At 37.2% G+C, this 24,795-nt stretch overlaps 1 protein-coding gene and 1 non-coding gene across 5 annotated transcripts in view; both read right to left on the reverse strand.

Moving 5' to 3' along the window:
• FRY (FRY microtubule binding protein) overlaps window positions 1-24,795 on the reverse strand; it is a 449,099-nt gene that overhangs the window by 20,648 nt on the left and 403,656 nt on the right. For 2 of the 4 annotated variants that reach the window (XM_037037291.1, XM_037037292.1), the window contains exon 60: window positions 864-881. The exons of the other annotated variants lie outside the window; for them this stretch is intronic. In XM_037037291.1, coding sequence (XP_036893186.1) covers window positions 864-881 — 18 coding nt within the window. The remainder of the gene's footprint in view (window positions 1-863; window positions 882-24,795) is intronic. 4 annotated transcript variants of the gene reach the window in all.
• LOC118980639 (small nucleolar RNA SNORA51) lies at window positions 18,897-19,028 on the reverse strand. Its single transcript, XR_005065165.1, has one exon. It is a non-coding gene; the product is annotated as a small nucleolar RNA SNORA51 (small nucleolar RNA).

The raw sequence follows: 24,795 nt of genomic DNA on the forward strand, positions 1-24,795 counted from the left end.
AGTGAAAGTGGTTAAATATGTGGCCTAAACTACATTTTGCTGTTCATTTTTGAGTGTGCTTGCATGAAGATAACTAGGGCCTTTCTTTTGCTAATGGAGTTAAGAAAAACTCAGCTCTGTTTTGAGAGCTGCTGTGATGACTTAAAACTGTTCCCCCAAATCAGTTCAAGGAGATAAATTACAAGAATTTAAATTTAGGAAGAATATTCTGTTAATAGTATTATTATCAGACTTTTGATCCTAATTTATAAAAGTTCCTGAAGTTCACTTAAAACTATGCTGAATAAAGTTTTCTTTCTTTTCTTACCCTTTCTCTGGCCCTTAGGGGAAAATTTTTTACTTAGATTTATCTGATCTCTGAATGCTGGAAACCAGCCTAAGATTAAAGAAGTAGCTACACTCACCCGAAACTAGATCTTTGGTTGTCTCAGTAAAACATCTTATTTTAAACTTTCCTTTATGGAAAATCTTTTAAAATGTAATATAAAAGATAACTGCCAGAGAGTTGCAGATAAATAAAAAGTATTTTAAAAATTAATGCTACCTTTGCAATTTAAGATGAAACCTATCCATGAAAACTCCAATTTTCCTAAGGGTCAAATAAGGGTAGTTGTAACTCATAATATTCCATGGATAGTATGAGAGTTCATAGCAACTCTGAGTAGAAAAAAGTAGGGTTCTACTTATGGGACAAAAGCAGCTCAGAATGCTACTAACAAACTGGCATATATCAGTCTACCAAATAAAATAAAATGGAAGGAAAAAGGGGAAACATGCTAAGAGATAACAGTAACAGTGAAAATAAGATTTGTTATGGGTCCATGCCTCAAATGGGCAGAGAGTATGAAAGAAAGTTAACTTACTGCCAGAGATTCCATTTGCTACACAGCAAGCATGGCACAGGAGACAGGAAAGGAAAGAGAGCACAGGGTCAGTGTCTGCATGCACAGAAAGCACGGCCCTCTTCTGCCAGCAGAACCAGCAGCAGTATTAGCATTGCTTGCCCAGACTTGCTAAATGGCTGCAAATGTGGTACCCATTCGACATGCACAGCGGCCCAGTTAAAAACAAGCTCTAGTGAGAAACATTGAAAAATATAATTTGTAATTTTTTAGATCCTCTGGTTAGTTGGTATAGATTTTGTTAGTGTTGGATACCAGAGGTCAAAACTTTTATTGCTTGATGATTTCAGTATTTAAATGTGAATGATATGTGGATATGGAGCTGTGAGATCGGTTGAGTCATGTGACTAACTATAAGCCCTGAACAAATTAGACCATTGCTAAATGCTAAGGCAGAGTCATGTGTTTGCCTTCATACTTACTAAATTATGACTATCCAATTAACATAAAATAGAATTAACAATCTAAGTGGCATTTCCTTTAGTCAGATTGCCCTCTATGTTGAGAATATTTTTTAGTACTGCTAGATATTGTCATTTCAAAGTGCTAAATATTGTCTGTACACTTCCCACACAAGTGTGAGATACAATAATTTTCTTGCATTTTATTTGATATATATATATTTTGGCCAGTAGACAAAAGTAACATAAAGCTTATAGTTAGTCTAGATTAATATAAATTTTGACTGGGCTATGTTTGGCTATGGTTACCATTTTTTGGCATCACCATATCATAACTGTAGAATTGGTTTAGGAGAAGTTTGGGTATGTGGAAAGAGATAACTGTAACCTGACATGATATTAAAGAAATCAATTTGGTCATTCGTTATTATGAGTCTATTTGAGGACCTCACTTAGTTTCCAGTTCTTGACAACAAAAACCTCTTATATTAAAGCTCTTTCCAAAAAAATTCTCTGAGTTATCAGTTTAATATATTGTTCTTAATATAAGGTATGGTGCACAAAAAAATAGAACGATCATATTACTTATTAGAGTCTTCAAACTGAGAGCACTACCACTGCCAATCCCTACCACAGCCCCTGCCTTCCCAGGGTCTCTTCTTGCTTCACATGTTCCATTGGTTTGGCACATTGATGACTGTTGTGTTTATTAAGTTGTTTTATTTTGGGGGCCCTGGGCATGAATATCTTTCACACTTTGAAAGACAAATACCTTTATCTTGTGATATAGATTATACAACCTGAAATGTTTACTATTTATAGAGAAAACTTTTTGCCTAAAAGTTTTATAGCCAAATTTTATGTACTTACAAACATCATTCCAAAAAGAGTACGGGGCCAGAGTGTTAAGTGTATACATACAGAATTTCCACTATAGAGGCTTTTTAGAAAATGTCAAATTTGATCAAAATGTTTAGTATGTACTGTAGCACATAACTGCTTCTACCATGGAATTTACTTTTGAGAAGCAAGGGCTAAGTAAATTACATGGTTGTGTGAAGAAAATGCTCTTTTCTTTTCTTTTCTTTTACTGTTTTCTAAAGCAAAGTTGTAATGCAAGAAGATCATCACATCAGGTAAAGCAAATTCTCTGTTCAATAAAGGCAAATACACCTTTTTGACTCCTGCTTGATGCTAAGGAATTTCATCATCAATGAATTCCTCCCACTCAGTTTTTACTGCTGTCAAACTGTTTCTTAGGAGGTAGCCACCTTGAGGGACACCAGTTCTCAGTGTCCTCCTTTTTTCTAAGTATATTTTATTGATTATGCTATTTTAGTTGTCCCAATTTCCCCCCTTTGCTTCCCTCCTCACAGTACCCCGTTTTCCTCCACTAATGCACCCCTTAGTTCATGTCATGGGTTGTACATATAGGTTCTTTGGCTGCTCAACTTCCTCTATTATTCTTAACATCCCTGTGTCTATTTTGTACCTACCATTTATGCTTCTTAATTCCTGTACCTTTTCCACCATTCTCTCCCTGCCCCCTCACTGATAACTCTCCATGGGATCTCTATTTCTATGATTCTGTTCCTGTTCTAGTTGTTTGCTTATTTTGTTTTTGTTTTTATTTTTTAGATTCAATTGTCAATAGTGGTGAGTTTGTTGTCATTTTACTCTTCCTAGTTTTAAAATCTTCTTCTCTTTTTAATGATCTCCTCTTTTTAAAAATTAGTCCCTTTAATATTTCATATAATAAGGGCTTGGTGATGATGAACTCCTTTAGCTTTACCTTGCCTGGGAAGCACTTTATCTGCCCTTCAATCCAACCCCTCCTTCACATACAGTGCCATTAAGTGGTGAAGTGGGTTGCTCCACCCTGGCAAATACCTAAGGCTCAGCACTTTAAAATGTTAACAGGCACACCAAGTCAAAGCAGCTCCATGTAACACACAGAAATAAACACAGGGAGGCAGTCAAACTATTGAGAAGAAATGTGGCCCAAATGAAAGAACAGATCAAAACTCCAGAAAAAGACTAAGCAAAATGGAGATAGCCAACCTATCAGATGCAGAGTTCAAAATACCGATGATAAGGATACTCAGAGAATTTGTTGAGTATGGCAAATGCATAAGGGAAGAAATGAAGGATGTGCTAAGTGAAATAAAGAAAAATCCACAGGAAACCAACAATGAAGGGAAGGAAGCTGGGATTGAAATCAATGTCCTTCTTAAACTCTTCTTTTTAGGTCAGCTAGTTCAGGATGCCTTGACATTTATTACCTCAGAATCCTTTTCTAGGCCAGAGGCTGAAACCTAGTTTTCATTTAGAGCCTCAAAAAGATAGTGAAAATGCCTTTCTAGGGGGACATTTTATGGAAAGTGATAAAAATGTCCCCCACCCCATGCTTATGTTTTCTTTTTTTTTAAAAAAAAAACCTTTAGAAGTCTTATTTATAAATGTATCTATGTGATTCAAGGTTCTTGTGAAAATGTGGGAGGGTCACTGTTTTATTTGGTCTAAATAATTTTCCTGTAAGCCCTGTTGCTCCAGTCCCACTATATGGCTTAATTTATAAATTGGATTAAGAGGAATGTTTTCTCAACATAAGAAAGAATGATCAAGAAACCAAGATGCTAGGAACTGATTATAGATATGGTAGCTGAAAAGCCCAGAATAATCTAATTCTTATTCATTAACAGTAGCATAAGCATTGTTCTCTGGATTCTGTTCTGAAATGAGTTCTATGTTTATGACATACTTAAAAAATCTGAGAAGTTTTCAGCACGACAGATAATGAGCCCAGTGTACTGTATCAGCTATTATTTTTATCACATTTCATCTCTGAAAGTCACTAGTTAAAACTAAACAGAATAAAATTTAGATAATTTAGTCAATTGTTGAAGTCTTTCTACTCATTAATACATAGCTGCATCTAGTCTCCCAAGCAGGTATGAACAATATGCACTCACCTACTGCTAATATCACATGGGTCTGGCACATTGATGACTCTTTTATTATGTTTGATGAGTACTTTTTTGGATCTTGGCCATGAATATTTTTCAAAGCTTTGAAAGATAAATACCTTTAAGCCTATGATACAGATTGATACAGCCTGAGGTATCTATTATTTTCAAGAAAGCATTGACTGCAGCATGCATTTCTTTAGTCAATATTGGAAAAAAGATTCCATATATAATAAAGAGTGATTGACGATACCAAAAGGATGATGTCTAACGGATTACAGCTTAACTGGAGAAATGTCTTGTTCAATTAATCTTGTTCAGTCTGTATAAAAATAGAGGCTGCCAGCTTCTCATTCATGGATTGATTATGTAGAAAAAGAAATACATAACAGAGACTTAGTGTTCAAGAAGACCCTTATAATTGGAATGGTGGTTTGAATATAAAACAAAATGTAGTAGGGCTAAGTGTCAATTATTGTACTTGAGTCCAAAGAGTCACGTGTTTAAAGAGTGCTCAGAAATATCTGTTGAATCCTGAGTGTGTCAGCTAAAATCTGGTGTGATGAGTGAAGTGGAAACATCTCCTGCTCTCCTAGGTCTAGCTTTGCAGAACTAGGAGGTGAGCTGTGTTGACTAATTGTGGGGCTGAGGCTGTTGCCTGGAGAATCCAGAAATGAGTTCTTTGCTCTGAGCCACATTTCTATTAATTTAAATTACATAGTAGTAGTGACTCCAGAATGAACTCCACGGGAGATAGTGAGGTCAAGAGAAACCCAATTACTTAAATAGAAGTACAGTTTCTAGTTGTGAAGAGATATGTCTCTCCTCTTGATATTCTCAGGCTGAAGAAGTACTGGTAAAGCAATGTCTACCAATGAGTGTGGCTCCTCTCATGAGACACATGCCTTGTTTTATGTTCTGTTGAATGTGTGTGCTGTCTTATTCTAGAAGAATCAGTATTGTGATCATCAACAAGCCTAAATAATTTACTAATCACACTTATTTTTTTTAAAGCCTTCCCTTAAAATACTTCTTGAGGAGGGTCCAAGATGGTGGCATAGGAGGATGCTAAGCTCCTCCCCTTCCGAGTACATATCAAATGCATGTGTATATTTAGAGTAATTCCTCCTGATAGGTAACTAAGGGCCAACTGAACAGCTCCTGCACAAGATGACAAGAGAAAGAGAGTGAGAGAGAGGCTAACACTGCATAGAGAAGGTGGGGGATCTGTGAGAGTTATCTGGGAACCAAGGGTCTCTCTAGGATTGGAGCACTCTCTTGTTCCTTAGCTAACCTGTAGGGCTGTTGTTGCATTTGCCCAATACCACTCCCGGAGTACAAAGAGAAAAGCGCCATAGTATGGATGAATGGGGTCTCTCTAGCTGGATATTGATCCAGCAGGTACAGCATGGTGCTGCAACATGGAGAGAGTGTAGAACTAGCAGTACTTGTATGCAGGGCTGGCCAATGCTGCATGTACACATGGAGCTGCACCATCCAGAGAAAGTGAAGACCTAGTGGTATGCTTCTGTGAGCACATATCTGGCATCCCTACCCAGATCAAAAGGCCAAAGAAGCATACACACATCAGGATGACCCATCCCAACTTCATTCTAGCCATGGATGGCCAGGACAACAGGGAGCTACTGAATATATGTGTACACCAAGTTCTTTCTCAGATAATCCACTACTTCTGGACAGACATGACACGTGTCAACCCAGAATACAATCAGCCTGCCAAAACTATTCAATACACAGTCTTCACAGAAGCCACTTTTTCAAGATTGGGAGAGATAGTTATTTCACCTAACTTACAGGAACAAACATAGAATGTCAAACAAAGTAGGGAGACAGAAGAATATGCCCCAATTGAAGGAACACAAAGCCATGGAAGAAAAAAATCTAATAAAATGGAGTTAAGTAATTTGCCTATAAAAATTCAAAGAAATGGTCATAAGGATGCTCAACAAACTTCAGAGTAGGATAGAGAAACTCAGAGAATTTCAAAAAAGAGATAAAAATATAATAAAGAACCAAGCAGAGAGGAAAAAAGAATCATTTAAATAAAAATACATTAGAAGGAATCAACAGCAGATTAATACAGAAGAATAGACTAGCAACCTATAGACAGAGTAGTAAATATCACCCAACTAGAAAAGCTAAATTAAAACAACAATTTAAAAAATGAAGATAGTATTAGTGACCTATGGAACAATGTCAAATGGTCTAACATTTGCATTATAGGGATTATAAAAGGTGAAGAGAGAGAAAAGTGCAGAAAGTATATTTCAAGAAATAATAACTGAAAACTTTCCTAACTTGGGGAAGAAAACAGATGTCCAATAAGCAAAGAGAGTTCTAAACAATGTGAACCCAAAGAGGTCCACACCAAAGTATGTTGTAATTAAAATGGCAAAAGTTAGGGATAGAGAGACAATATTGAGGGAAGCAATAAGAAAACAAGTGACACTCTCATATAGAAAGGAAACCTATAAGGCTATCAACTGAATTCTCAGCAGCAACTTTAAAAGCCAGAAGGGAGTGGTAAGACAACTTTAAAGTGCTGAGAGAAAGGAACCTACAACCTGGAATAATTTACCCAGCAAGTTTATCATTCAGAATTCAAGGAGAGATAAAAGAGTTTCCAGGTTAAGCAAAAACTAAAGCTGTTCATCAGCACTAAATTGGATTTCCAATAAATATTAACGGATCTTATTTATGCAGAATAGAAGAGGCCATAACCAGAAATAATAAAATATAGGATGGAAAGAAAACACCTCACTGGTAAAGAAAAATGTATAATAAACACAGTGAATCAAACCACTTAAAAAGCTAATATGAAGGTTAAAAGACAAAGGGAGCAAAATTAAGTATACAAAAAAGAGGGATATAGAAAAGAAAATATATATAAAACATGACATCAAAAAACAAAACAGAATGAGGGAGTAAAAATGCAGTGCTATCAGTTATCAGCTGAAAACAGACTGCTATAGATACAGATGGATGTATATGAACCTCATGGTAGCCACAAACTAAAAACCTACACAATGAATGCAAAAATTCAATTGAAAGAAATCCAAATAAAACACTAAAGAAAACCGTGAATTCAAAAGGAAAGAGATCAAGAGAAAAAAGAATAAAGAACAGTAAAATCAACAAAAAACAATTAACAAAGTGTAGTAAGCACATACCTATCAATAATTACTTTAAATATAACTGGACTAAATGCACCAATCAAAATATATACAATGGCTGAATGAACAAAAAAAAATCCCACAAGACACATTTATACTTTGTCTATCAGAGATTCAATTTGCATTGAAAGGCACACAGAAACTGAAAGTGAGGGATGGAAAAAGATATTTTATGAATATAGAAATAAATAGAAAGCTGAAGTAGCAACACTAATATCCAACTAAACTGACCTTAAAAAATAAAGAATGTAAAAAGAGACAAAGAAGGACATTATATAATAATAAAGTGGTCAGTCCAATAATAGATTATAATAACTGTATATATCTATGCCCCCAATACAGGAGTACCTAAGTATATAGAGCAAATATTAATAGAAATAAAGATGGAAATTAACAGTAATAATACATTAATAGTTGGGGACTATTTTAATACCACACTTATTTAAGTGGATAGACCATACAGATATAAATTAATATGCTAATAATGGCCTTAAATGTCACAGTAGAGCAGTCTGATTTAATAGACATTTAGAGGTCATTTCATCCCCAAACTGCGCAATATGTAGTTTTCTCAGGGCACAAAGAACACTGTCCAGGATAGGCCACACTTTAGGCACATATGAGGCAACAAAAGATTCCTCAAAAATTCAGGAAGATTGAAATTATCAACTATATTTTCCAACCACAATGGTATGAAACTAGAATTTAATTACTGGACAAAAACTGGAAAAAACACCAATACGTGGAGGTTAAACAACATGTACTATACAACCAATGGATCAAAGGAAAAAAAACAAATAGAAAATAAAAAACTACCTTAACACAAATGAATATGAAAACACAACTTTCCAAAATTTATGAGATGCAACAAAAGCCTTTTTATGAGAGAATTCCAGTTATACAGACCTATGTCCAGAAACAGGAATAATCCCAAATGGACAACATAACTTTATACCTAAAGGGATTAGATAAAGAACAACAAACAAACCAAAGTAAGTAGAAGGAAGGAAATAATAAATATCAGAGGAGTAATGAACAAAATAGAGAATAAATAATAGAAAAGATCAATGAAACCAAGAACTGTTTCTTTGAAAGGAAATACAAAATTGAGACCTCTCATCAGACTTATCAGGAAAAAGACAGAAGGGCCTAAATAAACAAAATCAGAAATGAAAGAGGAAAGATTACAACTGATACCACAGAAATACAAAGGATCATTTAAGAAAACTTTGAATAATTATATGCTAACAAAATGAACAATCTAGAAGAAATGGATAAATTTCTAGAAACAACCTTCCAATATTAAACTGGAAAGGAACAGAAAATATGGACAGATTAATAGCTAGCAATAAAACTGAATCAGTAGTTTAAAAAAAACCTCCTACAGACAAAAGCCCAGGACTGGGCAGTGTCATAGGTGAATTCTACCAAATATTTAAAGAAGAATTAATACCTATTCTTCTCAAAGTATTCAAGAATATTGAAGATAAAAAACACTTCCAAACTCATTCTACAAGGCCAGCATTACCCTAATTCCAAAACCAATGAATACACTACAAAAAAGTAGGTATTAGAATGGCAGGCTAATGTCTTCTATGAACATATATAAAAAAATTCCTAGCAAAATCTGAGCAATCCAAATTCAAAACTATATTAAAAAAGACTATACACCATGACCAAGTGGTATTTATACCAGGAATGGAAGGATGGTTCAATATCCACAAGTCAATGTGATACATCACATCAATAAACACAAGGCTAAAACTCATGTGATAATCTCAATAGATGTAGAAAAAGAATTTGGAAAAAATCAACATCCATTTATAACAAAAACTATCAACAAAGCTATAGAAGGAACTTACCTCAAAATGATAAAGGATGTGTATGACAAACCCGCACCTAACATCAGAGTCAATTGTGGAGACCTGGAAGCTTTTCCTTTAATATCAAAAGCAAGAGCTCCTACCACTATTGTTCAATATAGTATTGGACATCCTAGCCACAGCAATAAGACAGTAAAAAGAAAAGGCATCCAGATTGGAAGGGAAGTAATACTGTATCTATTTCCAGATGATATGATGTTATTTATACAAAACCCTCAGGAATCCACCAAAAAGAGAATAAATTAATTTAGTAAAGTATTGTAGCAGAATACAAAATTAATATATAGAAATCTTCCACAGTTCTATATGCTAATAATGAACAATCAGAAGCAGAAATTAAGAAAATAATCCCATTTAATATTGCATAAAAATGAAAACATACCTAGGAATAAACGTAACCAAGGAGGTTAAAGACATCTACCCTAAAAACTATAGAACACTGAACAAAGAAATTGAAGAGGGTATAAACAATTGTGTGGATATACCATGCTCAAGGATTGGAGAGATTAATAGAAATGATATGATCATAGTACCTAAAGCAATAAACAGAATCAATGCAATCCCTATCAAAATATGAATGGTATTCTCAGAACTACAACAAGTAACTCTAAAATTTATATGGAATCACAAAAGACCATGAATAGCCAAAACAATCTTGAGATAGAAAAACAAAGTGGCATTATGGTCCTTGATTTTTAACTATACCACAAAGCTATCATAATCAAAACAGTATGGTACTGGTATAAAAAGACACACAGATAATAGAACAGAATAGAACAGAATATAGAGCAGAACATAGAACAGAATAATAGATAATAGAACAGATAATAGAACAGATAATAGAACAGATAATAGAACAGAATAGAGAGCCCAGAAATAAACTCATGCTTATATGGTCAATTAGTCTATGAAAAAGGAGACTAGAACACATGATAAAGAAATGACAGTCTCTTCAGTAAGTGTTACTGGGAAAACTAGACTAGATACATGCAAAAAAAATGAGACTGGACCACTGTGTTTACAATATGTACAAAAATAAACTCAAAATCAATTAAAGACTTAAATGTAAGACCTAAAACCATAAAACTCCTAGAAGAAAACATTGGCNACAGTATGGTACTGGTATAAAAAGACACACAGATAATAGAACAGAATAGAGAGCCCAGAAATAAACTCATGCTTATATGGTCAATTAGTCTATGAAAAAGGAGACTAGAACACATGATAAAGAAATGACAGTCTCTTCAGTAAGTGTTACTGGGAAAACTAGACTAGATACATGCAAAAAAAATGAGACTGGACCACTGTGTTTACAATATGTACAAAAATAAACTCAAAATCAATTAAAGACTTAAATGTAAGACCTAAAACCATAAAACTCCTAGAAGAAAACATTGGCAGTAAATACTTTAACATCATTCTTAGTGAGGCAGGAGATAGAATAGGAACAAGGAAATCCTGAGATACTGGAGCTATATAGCCAGTTAGCATGCTGATTTTCAAGAACTGCCTTGTGAAACTCAGCAAGGAACCACATTTGTGCATCAGAGCTTCAGTTGTACCTTTGCCTCATTATTCTAAATTAGCACTGTGGTTTCCTTCCCATGTAGGCAATCAAGGAAAATCATGGGACCCAATAAAGCCTGCACACTTTCAGCAGAAGTATGCCATTCTCTGATCAGAAATGGCCCACTCCTGTATCTTGGGCTTAATAAATCTTGCTTGCTTCATTTCTTTGCTTATCTTTGTTTGTGTAGTCTGTTCAATTCTTTGTTCACAACCAATTGCAACAATCTGGTGAGCCAGCCAAGAGGTCTTCTGTGGAAACACCAGAGTAGTAAGATAATTCTTGGTTGGTTGGAGGAGACTTTCGTTCTCTCTGTCTCCTTTCCGTTCAGTTCTCTGAAACCTTGGGATGCCCTTGGTCTTTGAAGAGAGTTACCACTTTTGCATAGGCACAGATCAGGAAGTTAAGGAACAAAAGGGTGCTTACTGCTTAAAAAACTCCCATGTAAGGTATTACCTGGTTGTGGATCAGGCAAAAAAGACACTAGGTCCCCCATCATGCATAAGACAACATCTACATAATGAGGCACACTGTAAAACATAAAATCATTCCCTTCTCTGTGGCTCTCCATTAAGGACTATTGTAAGTCTCAGAAAGGTTTGCTGGGTGCACCTCCCATCTTTGCTCTGTCCTCTTGTACTGTCAGCCTCGTTCACAAGCCATCCACATTCCTCCTAAGACTTGCTTCACCTGCTGAATTTTGGACTCTTTATTTGCACCTCTTCCCTATTTGGTTTGTCTCTTTTGCAACTGAAACATTTGCTCTAATGTTGTATGTAAGTTAAGGTTGGTGGACCCTTTCAATTGGTACTGCCCTAGAGCAGGTTGAAGTAGGTTTGTAAAAAACTAGAATGCTCCTACTCCCTCTGTATTCATGAAGAGCAGAGGAAACTAGTTTGAGTTAATCAATTTCCCCTCTGGTATTTTACAGAGAAGGGCATACCTCTCCTCTTTAGATGTTTTAGTCCTGTAGATTCTCAGGATAGGAGAGATCCTGGCCCACATAACTGGAGGATTTATTTTTCTTGTACTCAGGAACAGACTGATAGAGCAATTTTTGTTTTGGTCTCCAGTCTTTTGGGGAAGTGTTTTAAATGACTGGTATAGTCCCTTTCCTACAACTCCTTGGAGGTGTCCAACTTAGCAACACTCTTTATGACACGTCCAATTTAACTGAAGCCTCTGAATTAGATACCAGGAAAGACAGTACAATTAGTCCATGGGAACTCTAATTTGTTTTCTGCCAGCTGACACACCCAAGTCTTTGCATCACTAGAGACATCTGGTATGTATAACGGTGGGATAAATGGGGGACTCCCTGGAACCCACTAGAGAACTCCTTAGGCAAAGGGGATGCTTCTAGGGACCCAGGGAGTTCCACTCTCTTTTTCCCTTCCTCAGGTACACTGTGAACAAAGTGGGATATACACCCTCTATCACCTCAGGATTGCTGTTGGGATAGATTCTTAGAAACTGGGACAAATTTCATCCTGAAAAATCTCAAGAAAAAGAGGGCAATTTTCTTTTGCAATATGGCTTGGTTTCAGTATAGGGAAAGATGGGGAAGTTTGGCCTGAAAATGGGAACAACAGTTACAATATCACACTCCAGTTAGACCTGTTTAGTAGAAGGTTAGGCAAATGGTCAGAGGTTCCTTATGTTCAAGCCTTCGTGGCACTGTATTGCAATCCAGCTCTTTGTTCTGGTAGCTGCAACCCTTCTAGGGGTCAACAATGACATTCTAGATAACCCCTTTCTCTAAGTTTCCCACCTGTCCCTCAGAAGGAACCAAGTAGGCTCTAAAGTCATTAAGCCTCTGTTCCCTCCTTCGAGGAATTCTCCTCCATCCTACTCTCCAATATATTCAAAATTACCAGCTGAGAAGAAACCAGTTTGGCTGGTCATACTTGGATCAGAGCCTCATATCTCCCCACCACTTTTGCCCTCCTGCTCCTGCGGGAAGGAGCAGGTACAGAAGGCCCTATTTGTACATGTACTCTTTTCAATACCTGACCTGCAGCAGTACAAAGACAGACTAGGAAACTTCTCTGAGGATCTCTCAAACTTCACTAGTAATCTCCAAACCTTAACTCTTTCTTTTTATATGTCCTGGAGAGACCTTTGTATAATCCTGACCACATTTTGCTCTCCAGAAGAAAAGCAATGAATCTAGAAAGAGGCCCACAAACATGCAGACCAATTATATGCTGAAAACCCCAATGATGTAGAACTCAAAGTTCAGGCAGTCCCAGATCAGGACACCAAATGAGAGGATAACATAGCAGGAGGGGACAGAAATAAAAACATGATATAGTGCTTATTGGGTGGAATGAAAAATTGCATTAAAAACCAGTGAATTATGACATAATCAGAGAAATAACACAGGGAAAGAAAGACAACCCTGTCTCTTCTGCAACTGACTGGTGAAGGCTTTCTGGAAATATACTAATCTAGATCCATCCTCTCTGGAGTGCCAAGTATTAATGGGACAACACTTCATCAACCAGTCAGCCCTTGATATTCGTAGAAAGCTTCATAAATTACAAATGGGCCTACAAGCTCCTATGGCCTGGCAGATACATATTGCTTTCTCAGTCTCAACAATCATGATTCGGAGGAAAAGAAAGAGCAGAGCCAGCATGAGAAAGAGAGGAAGAAAAAGCAGGCCAAACTAATAACATTAGATGTTAGCAGCACCATTGGCAATGTCTAGATGCCTCAAGGTAACCTGGGAAAGTCACAAAAACACCAAGGACAAAAAGATCAAAATGCTTTAAGTGCAAATGTTCTGGACACTGGACAAGTGATTACACTAGCCATACTAATCTGCAGACACAACAAAGAAAGAAAATCATAGGCCAGTATAACTGATGAACATAGATGCTAAAATCTTCAGCATAATTTTAGCAAACATCAAAAACATCATACACCATGATCAAATGGGATTTACTGCAGGAATGCAAGGTTGGTACAACATTTGCAAATCAATAAATATGATTCACCACATAAAATGAAGGAGAAAAGCCACCTTAAATATATCAATAGATGCAGAAAAGCTTTTGATAAAATCCAGAACCCATTTATGATCAAAACTCTCAGCAAAGTGGGAATAGAGGGAACATTCCCAAATACAATAAAGGTCATATATGAAAAACCGACTGCCAGCATCATACTCAATAGGCAAAAACTACAAGCATTTCCCTTAAGATCAGGGACAAGATAGGAATGTCTGCTTTCACCTCTCTTACTTGACATAGTACTAGAAGTCCTAGCCACAGCAATCAGACAAGAGGAAGAAATAAGAGGTATTCAAACTGGAAAGGAAGAAGTAAAACTGTCTTTATTTGCTGATGAATGATATTGTACATAGAGAACCCCAAAGGTTCTACCAAGAACAAACTAGAAATGATAAATGACTTCAGTAGAGTATTAGGATGCAAAATTAATATCCACAAATCAGTTGCATTTTTATATGTCAATAATGAACTAACAGTAAGGGAAATTAAGAAAATAATCCTATTCATCATTGCTTCAAAATGATAAAATACCAAGGAATAGACATAACCAAGGCTGTAAAAGACCTGTACTCAGAAAATTATAAGACCCTGAAGAAAGAAATTGAAGAAAATACTGATAAGTGGAAGCACATACTGAGTTCATGGACAGGAATGTCCATACTACTCAAAGCTATCTATAGATTCAATTCAATTTCTATCAAGATACTAATCTAGTGATGTATTTCACTGGAACAAATATTTCAAAAATATACATGGAACCACAAAAGGCCCTGCATAGCAACAGCAATCCTGAGAAAGAAGAACAAAGTAGGAGGAATCATGCTAACTAATATTAAATTGTTCACAAAAGCCTGGTATGGTCATAAAAAACAGACACATAGATCAATGAAACAGAATAGAGCCCAGAAATTAATCCACTCCTTTATAGTCAATTAATATTCAACAGAGGAAGCAAGCACATACAATGGGCTAAAAATAGTTTATTCAATAAATGGTGTTGGGAAGTTGGACAGATGAATGCAAAAAATGAAACTGAACCACCTTCTTATACCTCACACAAGAATAAATTCAAAATGGACCAAAGACTTAAATATTAGACCAGAATCCATAAAAATCCTAGAAGAAAACATAGGCAGCAAAATCGTACATCACTTGTAGAAATTTTTTATTGGATATATCTCCCCAGGCAAGGGAAACAACAGAAAAAAATAAACAAGTGGGACTTTTATCAAACTAAAAAGTTTTTGCACAACAAAGGAAATCATCAACAAAATAAAAAGACAACACACAGAATGGGATAAAATATTTGCTGATACATCTAATAATAGGTTAATATCTAAAAGTTATAAAGTACTTACAAAACTCAATAACAAAGATCACAATTTAAAAAATGGGCAAAAGACATGAACAGACCCTCTCCAAAGAGGACATACAGATGGCCAATAGACATATGAAAAGATGCTCAATGTCACTAATCAGAGAAATGAAAATTAAAACCACAATGAGATACCATCTCACATCTGTCAGAATGGTTGTCATCAATAAATCAACAAACAACAGGCTGTCAGGGATATGAAGAAAGGGGGACACTTTTGCACTGTTGGTGAGAATGCAGACTGGTGCAGTCACTGTGGAAAGCAGTGTGGAGATACCTCAAAAAATTAAAGTGGATCTGCCTTTTGGCTCAGCGATCCCACTTTTGGGAATATATCCAAAGGAACATAAGACACTAATTTGAAATACCATAAGCACCCCTATGTCCATTGCAGTGTTATTTACAATCATCAAGATATGGAAGCAGCCCAAGTGTCCACCAATAGATGGGTGGGTAAAACAACTATGGGGAATTTGTACAATGGAATTCGACTCAGTTGTAAAAAAGAAGAAAATTTTACCCTTTGTAATGGTATGGATGGAGCTGGAGAACATTATGCTAAGTAAAATAAGCCAGTTCGATAAAGAAAAATATCATATAACTTCACTCATATGTGGACTCTAATGAACAAAATTAACTAAGAAGCAAAACAGAGAGAGTCATAGATGGAGAACAGATGACAGTTAGTTTTGGGGTGGTTAGTGGGTGGTGGGGTTGAGCAAAAAGTAAAATGGACTCATGGACATGGACAACAGGGTAGTGATTGCTAAGGGGTGGGGCATATAAGGGGACTAAGATGGTAATGGGCAAAAAATACAATAAAGATTAAATTAAAAAAATAAAGCTCTAGGATGTCCCAGTTGAGATCTTTAGAATTATGCTAGCCAATGAAAGTTAACTAGAAAATGGCATCCCAGAAAATTTTTTACAAAAAGTAGACCCCCTAGTTTGGGACTCTGGAGTTCCTGAAAAAGCCTACACTGCCCAACCAGCCCAAATCTGCTTAAAGCCTTGGACAGCCTATCCCCATAGGTAACAGTATCCTATCATATGGAAGGCCCTAGGGCAGGAGTGTCAAATTCATTTTCTCAAGGTTGGGGGTGGGGAGGGTGGGGAGGTGCACATCAGCCTCATGGTTGCCTTCAAAGGGCCCAGATAATTTTAGGACTGTATAAATGTAACTACTCCTTAACTGTTAAGGAGTTGAAATTACATTCGGCCCTTTGAAGGCAACAGCAAGGCTGATGTGGCACCACCAGTGAAAATGAGTTTGACACCTCTGTCCTAGGGTTTCTGTAGCCTATCATGGAGAAATTCATAATATGTGGGATGCTAGTACCCTGTCAATCCCTCTGCAATACTCCAATTCTCCCTGTTATTAAACTGACAGAGGAGTACAGACTGGTCCAGGATTGAAGTCTAGTTAATGAGGCTGTTGTCCCCCTACATCCCTTTGTAGCCAGCCCTTACACCATACTCACCCAAGTACTGGACTACAGTTCAGTGGTATACAGTTTTAGGGTTAAAAAAGTCTTCTTCTGCATCCTTGTCCACTCAGATTTCTAATACCTGTTTGCATTTGAGTGGACAGACTCCAAAACAATGACCCATCAGCAATATACCTGGATGGTGCTACCGCAATGACTTAGAGATGGCCCTTATTTGTTTGTCAGAGCATCAGAAAAAGATCTAAGGGAATTACAAGTACGAGGGGGAGTTGTTTTACACTACAAAGGTGAATCCTAGTCTGCATCTCCTTCGAGAAAGCCTCAGAATTGTAACACTGTCCAAACCCTGAACTTCCTTGGACACTGGGGACATTGATTCTCTAAGAGAAAGGCCCAAATTACTATCTAAAAATAAACTAGGACATACCTTAACCCTTTTTTTCTAGACAACTGTCAGAAAAAAGAATAAAAGCAATCACTGAGCTAACACCACCCACTACTGAAAAACTCCACCCTTTACTAGGAATGGCTAGATTTCGCAGAATTTGGATTCCAAGCTTTGGACTAGTTGCAAAGCCTTTATACAAAGCCACTAAGGGATCATACACTGAAACCATTATATAGGGAAAGAAACATCATCAAGCTTTAAAAAAAAAAACATTAGCAGATCCTAGTTGAGGCCCTGGCCCTAGGCATCCCTGACTTAAACAAGTCTTTCTTTCCCTCTATACAGAGCAGAGAAGCAGGGAATAGCCTTAGGGTGTCTTAGTCCAGTCACTGAAAAGTGAACCTCAACTGTTTGTATATTTCTCCAAAAAGCTAGACAATGTAGCAACTGGGCAGCCTCCATGTCTATGAGCAGTTGCAGCCAAAGCCATCCTACCAAGGAAGCTGCTAAGTTAACTGGGCAGAAATTAGAGGTCTTATTGCCACATCAGGTTTAAGGGGTATTAGAAATGAAAGGGTATGTCTGGCTCACAGGAAGTAGATTGACCAGATATCAAGCCCTTCTCCTGGACAATCCTGAAGTAACTATAAAAACCTGCAACACTTTAAATTCAGCCTCCTTAATGCCTACAGAATCATCTCCAGACTTGACTCATTCTTGCTTAGAGAGTATTATCTTACCTATTCCAGCAGCACTGACTTGCTAAATCAACACTCAGATAACCCTGATGAAGAGTGGTTCACTGATGGAGGCAACTTTGTACAGAATGGGCAGCGAAAGGCAGGGTATGCAGTAGTTTACATGACACCATTGAGACACAACCCCTTTCATCCTTGACCTCAACCCAAAAGGCTAAAATTATGGTCCTTACCTGAGCTCTCATTGTAGGACAAGGAAAAAGGATTAATATCTATACAGATTACAAATATGCCTTCCTTGTTCCTGCATGATCATGCTGCTATAGGGAGAGAAAAGGGGGGGGGGTCCTTACTGTGAGGAATCCCTCCACTAAACATGAGCTGGAAATCCTATATTTATTAAAAGTAGTTAAGCTCCTTGAGCAAGTGGCAGTAATACACTGCAAAGGTCACCAGGAATATATGTTCCTATCTCCCAGAGAAACAGAAGGGCAGATTTCAGAGAAAGGGGCTGTCCATGAAAGAAGATCTTGGATATATATTGGCCAAAAATTCTTCTTTCCCCAGGCCTTCCAGTAGAAATTATTTTTCCCATTTATTTAATTATTGTTCAAGTACAGTTTTCTGTCTTTTACTCCCATTCCAGCCCACACCCCCAGTGCTCCCCACCTCCCTCCCATATTCACCCCTGTTAGTTTTTGTCCAAATGTCCTTTATACTAGTTCCTGTGAATCCTTCCCCTTTCCCTTTCCCCCTAAAATTCCCTCCCCTCTGGTCCCTGTCAGCTTCTTCTCTATTTCAGTGTGTTTGGTTATATTTTGCTTGTTTGTTTTGTTGTTTCGTTTCCTGTTAAAGCTGAGATCATATGGTATTTGTCTTTCACTGCCTGGCTTATTTCACTCAGCATAATGCTTTCCAGTTCCATCCATGCTGTTGCAAAGGGTAGGAGCTCCTTCTTTCTTTCTGCTTCATAGAATTCTATTGTGTAAACGTACCATAGTTTTTTGATCCATTCATTTACTGATGGGCACCTAGGGTGCTTCCAACTCTTTTTTTTCCATGTCCCCCCATTCACAATACAGACCAGGCAAAGGGCCTGGGCTGAGGTGTATATGGGGTGGGTTTACTCTGCCTCCTCTTCCTATACAGGCAGTGTAAGAACACAGCATGTGGTAAGCACCGGGAGGCCCCAACTCTTGGCTATCATAAATTGTGCTGCTATGAACATTGGGGTGCATAGGCTCTTTTGGATTGGTGTTTCAGAGTTCTTAGGATATAATCCTAGCAGTGGAATTGCTGGGTCAAAAGGCAGATCCATTTTTAGTTTCCTTCGAAAATTTCCTACTGTTTTCAATAATGGTTGTACCAGTCTGCAATTCCACCAACAGTGCACTAAGGTTCCCTTTTCTCCACAACCTCTCCAACACTTGTTTGTTGCTTTGTTTATGATGACCATTCTGACCAGTGTAAAGTGGTATCTCATTATGGTTTTAATTTGCATCTCTCTGATAGCTAGCAATATTGAGTATCTTTTCATGTGTCTCTGGGTCCTCTGCATGACTTCCTTGGAGAAGTATCTGCTCAAGTTATTTACCCACTTTTAAATTGGGTTGCTTGTCTTCTTAGAGTGGAATCATGTAGGTTCTTTGTATGTTTTAGAGATTAAACCCTTGTCTGAGGTATCATTGGCAAATATGTTTTCCCAAAGAGTTGGTTGCCTTTTTATCTTGATACTGTTTTCTTTAGCTGTGCACAAGCTTTTTATTTTGATGAGATCCCATTTGTTTATTCTTTCCTTTATGTCCCTTGCTCTAGGGGACATATCAGAAAAAATGTTGCTGTGGGAGATTTTCCTGCTGATGTTCTCCTCTAGGACTTTAATGGTGTCATGGCTTATATTTAAGTCCTTTATCCACCTTGAATTTATTTTGGTGTATGTTGTAAGTTGGTGCTCGAGTTTCATTTTTTGCATGTAGCTGTCCAGTTTTCCCAACACCATTTGTTGAAGAGGCTATCTTTACTCCATTTTATGTTACTGCCCCCTTTGTCAAATATTAATTGCCCGTAGCCAGTGGAAATTCTTAAAGGCTTTGCTTGACTCTTTCTACATAGGAAGAAATGCTACAACAATGGTTCCTAAATTATTCATAGGTGCCTATGACAACCCAGGCTAAAAGTCATCCCTCACCCACTGTTTGAGCTTATTCAGTAAGAGGGGCCTATTTGGAAGAAGACTGGCAGATTGATTTCACCAACATGCCTCCCTATAGAAGATATAAGTACTTATTAGTCCCGAAAGATAGGTTTACTGAATGGATTGAGGCTTTTCTGACAAGGATGAAGAAAGCCACAGAAGTAGCAAAAGCTCTCCTAAAGGAAAGAAAACCCTGATTTGGTCTCCCATGTTCCTTAAAATATGATAATGGGCCACCCTTTACATCTAAGATCACTCAGTCAATCTCTGAGGTGCTAGATGTAAAATATTACCTCCATTCAGCTTGGAGACCTCAGTCCTCTGGGAAGGTAGAGCGGGCAAATCAGACCTTGAAAAAAGCATTGGCAAAGCTCTGTCAGGAAACTTCTGAGAATTGGGTTAAATAACTACCTATAGCACTCATGAGAATTAGGGGCTCCTCAAATGCAAATACTAGACTCAGTCCATTTGAGATGCTATATGGTGGTCTGTTCTTAACTCTAGATCTGATATATGACACCCATCAAGTAGTTAAGTATATAATAAACTTAAGAAAGCTAAAAAAGTACTACAGGAATATGGAAATAAGGTATTACCTGCTCTCAAAGAAGAATTCAAGGCCACTGTATCTCTGGAGGATTGGGTACTTCTCAAAACTTGGAAAGAGAGGTGAACATAGCCCTAAATGGAAGGGACCCTACCAGGTTGTCCTAAGTACCCTCATGTCTATGAAGCTCTTAGGGATATATAGTTGGGTTCATGTTTCAAGAGTAAAACTAGCCCTTATTGACTCAGATTCTCCCTTGCACCAGCAGAAGAATCCAAACTCAACCTAACCCTGTGAATGCTAAGAAGACCTCAAACTCCTGTTCAAGAAGAAGAAATCTTAAAGATAAGTAATAATTAAGTTTCAATATGAAACCTCTTTACTCATTTATATTGTTAACAATCTGCACTTTTAGTATTCCTTTTTGGGTCAGTAACTCTTGATTACTTATGGACCCAGGAGGGTGCTTTTCTGCTACAAATATAACAAACTATTACAGCAAGCAACATGGCTAACACAATTGCATACAGGAACCCTGAAACTATCTGGCATACTATTAAGGGATACATTCCCTCAGTAACTTGGTTTCTACCTCTGTTAGGACTTAATATAATCATCATGTTATTTCTAATCTTTGACTCATGCATCTTTAAATTTGTATCTTCTAGTCTTGAACAGTTCCACATCAAGATGATGAGGTTCCAGGATTTTCAACCAATCCTTTAAAAAACTGATGCTGATACTTTCTAGCACACAGCATCCATGCCTGTCTCAGGGATTCCTCTTCAACCTCTAGACAAAAGAAGAAGATAATTTTGTGGTTCTCAGCAGGCAGGTCTAATGTCCTTTACAGAAGATCAATCATTCTCTCTCAGCAACCACAAAAAAATAATTTTTGAGAACTCTGTCTCTCAGGGGGAAGTTGGGTCAGGAGATAGAAGAGGAATGAGAAAGTCCTGAGATACCATAGCTGTCATCAGTCAGCATCCTGATTTCAGAGAATCACTTTGCCACATCTGGCAAAGAGCCATGCTTGAGCACCACAGCTTCAGTTGCACCTTTGCCTGATTATTCTAAATTAACATTGTAATTTCCTACTCATGTGGACAATTAAGGAGAATTAGGGGATTCGATAAAGCCTGTACCCTTTTGGCAGAAGGGGGCCATTCTCTGGCCAGAAATTCTCTGCTCCCCTATCTTGGGCTTAATAAACCTCACTTGCTTTGCTTCTTTGCTTATCTTTACTGGTGTAGTCCATTTAATTCTTTGTTTGTGACCACCAAAACTTGGTCCCTGTCTCCATCTGCAACATTAGTAATCTCTTTTTGTATATGCTCCCTTGAACAAGAGAAACAAGTAAATAAACAAATGTTTATTAAACAAAAAAGCTTCTGCACAACAAAGGTGATCATAAACAAAGTGAAGGCACAACTTACTGGATGGGAGAATTTATTTGGAAATGAAATATCCATTAAATAATTCATATCCAAGACATGAGGGAATCACACAATTCAAAACAAAGAAATAATTTGATCAAAGAATGGGTTGAAGGCTGAGAGACATTTCTCCAAAGATGACATACAGATGGCCAACAGACATATGAAAAGATGATCAACATCAAAAATCACCAGGGAATGCAGATCAAAACCACAATGAGATATAACCTCACACCTGTCAGAATGGCTATTAACAATAAATCTACAAACAAAAAGTAGTGGTAAAGATGTGAAGAAAAGGGAACCCGTGTGCACTGTTGGTGGGATTGCAAATTACTGCAGTCTCTATGGAAAACAGCGTGAAGTTTCCTCAAAAAGTTAAGAATAGAATGACCATATGACCCAGGCATTCCACTCCTTGGTATTTATCTTCAGCAACCCAATAGACTAATTTGAAAAGATATACACATCTCCATGTTCATTGCAGCATTATCTATAATAGCCAAGACATGAAAGCAGTCTAAGTGTCCACTAAAAGATTAATGATTAAGGAAGTGGTACATATATACAATGGAATATTACTAGGCCATAAAAGAATAAAATCTTATCATCTGTGACAACATGGATGGAACAAGAGGGTATTATGCTAAGTGAAATAAGTCAAAGACAAATACCACATGATTTCACTTGTGTGTGAAATCTTAAAACCTAACTAAAGGAACAACAAAAAAAAGAGAAACTCATAGATACAGAGAATGAATTGATGGTTTCAAGATAGGAAAGAAGTTGGGAGGATGGGTAAATATGGAAAAGGGATTAAAAATGCAAATTGGCAGTTACAAAAATAGCCATGAGGATGCAAAGTACAGCTCAGGGAATACAGTCAATAATATTATAATAACTATGTATGGTAGGTGGGTACTAAACTTATCATGGGAAAGCACCTACTAAGTTATATAAGTGTCTAACCACAATGCTGTACACCTGAATCTAGTATGATAGTGAATGTCAACCGTAATTGAAAAAAATAAAAAAAATTAAAAAGAAAAAAAACTTGCCCTGGCTGGGGAGCTCAGTTGATTAGAGCATCATTCCTACATGCAGAGATTGTGGGTTTGATCTGTGGTCAGGACACATATAAGAATCACTCGATGAATGCACATAGGGATGGAACAACAAATCAATGTTCTCTCTCTGTCTCTCTCTCTCTTTCTCTGCCCCTCTCCCTCTTCCTCTCCCTCTCCCCTTCCTCTCTGTCTCTAAAACTAATAAATAAATTTTCAAAAATCCCCCCAAAACAAAATATATGAGGAACTCATACAACCTGGTAACAAAACCCTCCCAATTCAATCAAGAACTGGACAAAAATATGAAGAGACATTTCTCCAAAGATATTGGCCATCTATTTGCCTCTATTTAAATTTGCCTCCACTTTCTTGTTTTGGGGGCTTAGGTAAAGATGGTCAATAGACATATAAAAAGATGCTCAATATCATTAACATCAGGGAAATGGAGATCAAAATCATAGTGAAATAAGCCAGGTGGTGAGGGACAAATACCATATGATCTCACCTTCAATTGGAACATAATCAAAGAAAGAAAACAGCAAACAAAATATAACCAAAGACACTAAAATTAAGAACAGTCTAACAATAGCTAGAAGGGAGGGGCAGGGGACAGTGGGGAGAAGGGTTTTCAGGAACTACTAGAAAGGACACATGGACAAAACCAAGGGGGAGGGTGGAAGCATGGGAGGCAGGTGGGTTTTGAGGGAGTGGGGAGAAAATACAGACAACTGTAATTGAACAAAGATAAAATAATTTAAATTAAAAAAATCACAGCAAGATATCATCTCACACATGTCAGAATGGCTATCATAAGTAAATCAACAAAGTGTTGGGGAGAACGGGGAGAAAGGGGAACCCTTATGGAATGTTGTTTTGACTGCAAATTGGTATAGTCCTTATGGAAAACAATATGAAGGTCCTCCCAACAACTAAAAATAGTACTACCATATAACCCAGCAATTCCACTTCTGGGTACTTATCTAAAGAAAATGAATACACTTATTTGAAAAATTACATGCACTCCATGTTTACTGCAGCACTATTTACAACAGACAAGTTGTGGAAGGTGTTCACTGATAAATGAGTGGGGTAAAGAAGACATCACACACACAAACACACACACACACACAGGAACAAATATTTTGAAGTATATTTTATTGGTTATGCTATTACAGTTTTCCCAATTCCCCCCCTCCTTATGCCTCTCCACTCTGCATGCCCCAACCCTCCAGCATTCTCCCACCCTTAGTTCATGTTCATGGGTTGTGCATGTAAGTTCTTTTAGTTCTCTGTTTCCTATACTATTACTGACCTCTCCCTGTCTATTTAATGTCTACCAATTATGCTTCTTCCCTGTTTCTTTTCCGCCCTATTCCTCCCTTCCCCCTCCCCACTGAAAACCCTTACTGTGATGTCCATTTTTCTTATTCTTTTCCTGTTCTAATCGTTTAGTTTTTGTTTTCATTTTTTAAGGTTCATTTGTTGATAGTTGTGAGTTTGTTGTCATTTTACTGTTCATATTTTTGATCTTCCTTTTCTTAGATAAGTCTGTTTAATATATCATATAATAAGGGCTTGGTGATGAGGAACTCCTTTAACTTGACCTTATCTGGGAAATACTTTATCTGCCCTTCCATTGTAAATGATAGCTTTGCTGGATAGAGCAATCTTGGATGTGGGTCCTTGCCTTTCATGACTTGGAATACTTCTTT

Source organism: Sturnira hondurensis, unplaced genomic scaffold, assembly GCF_014824575.4.
Source record: "Sturnira hondurensis isolate 20B ecotype Veracruz unplaced genomic scaffold, ASM1482457v3 Scaffold0022910, whole genome shotgun sequence".
Lineage (NCBI taxonomy): Eukaryota > Metazoa > Chordata > Mammalia > Chiroptera > Phyllostomidae > Sturnira > Sturnira hondurensis.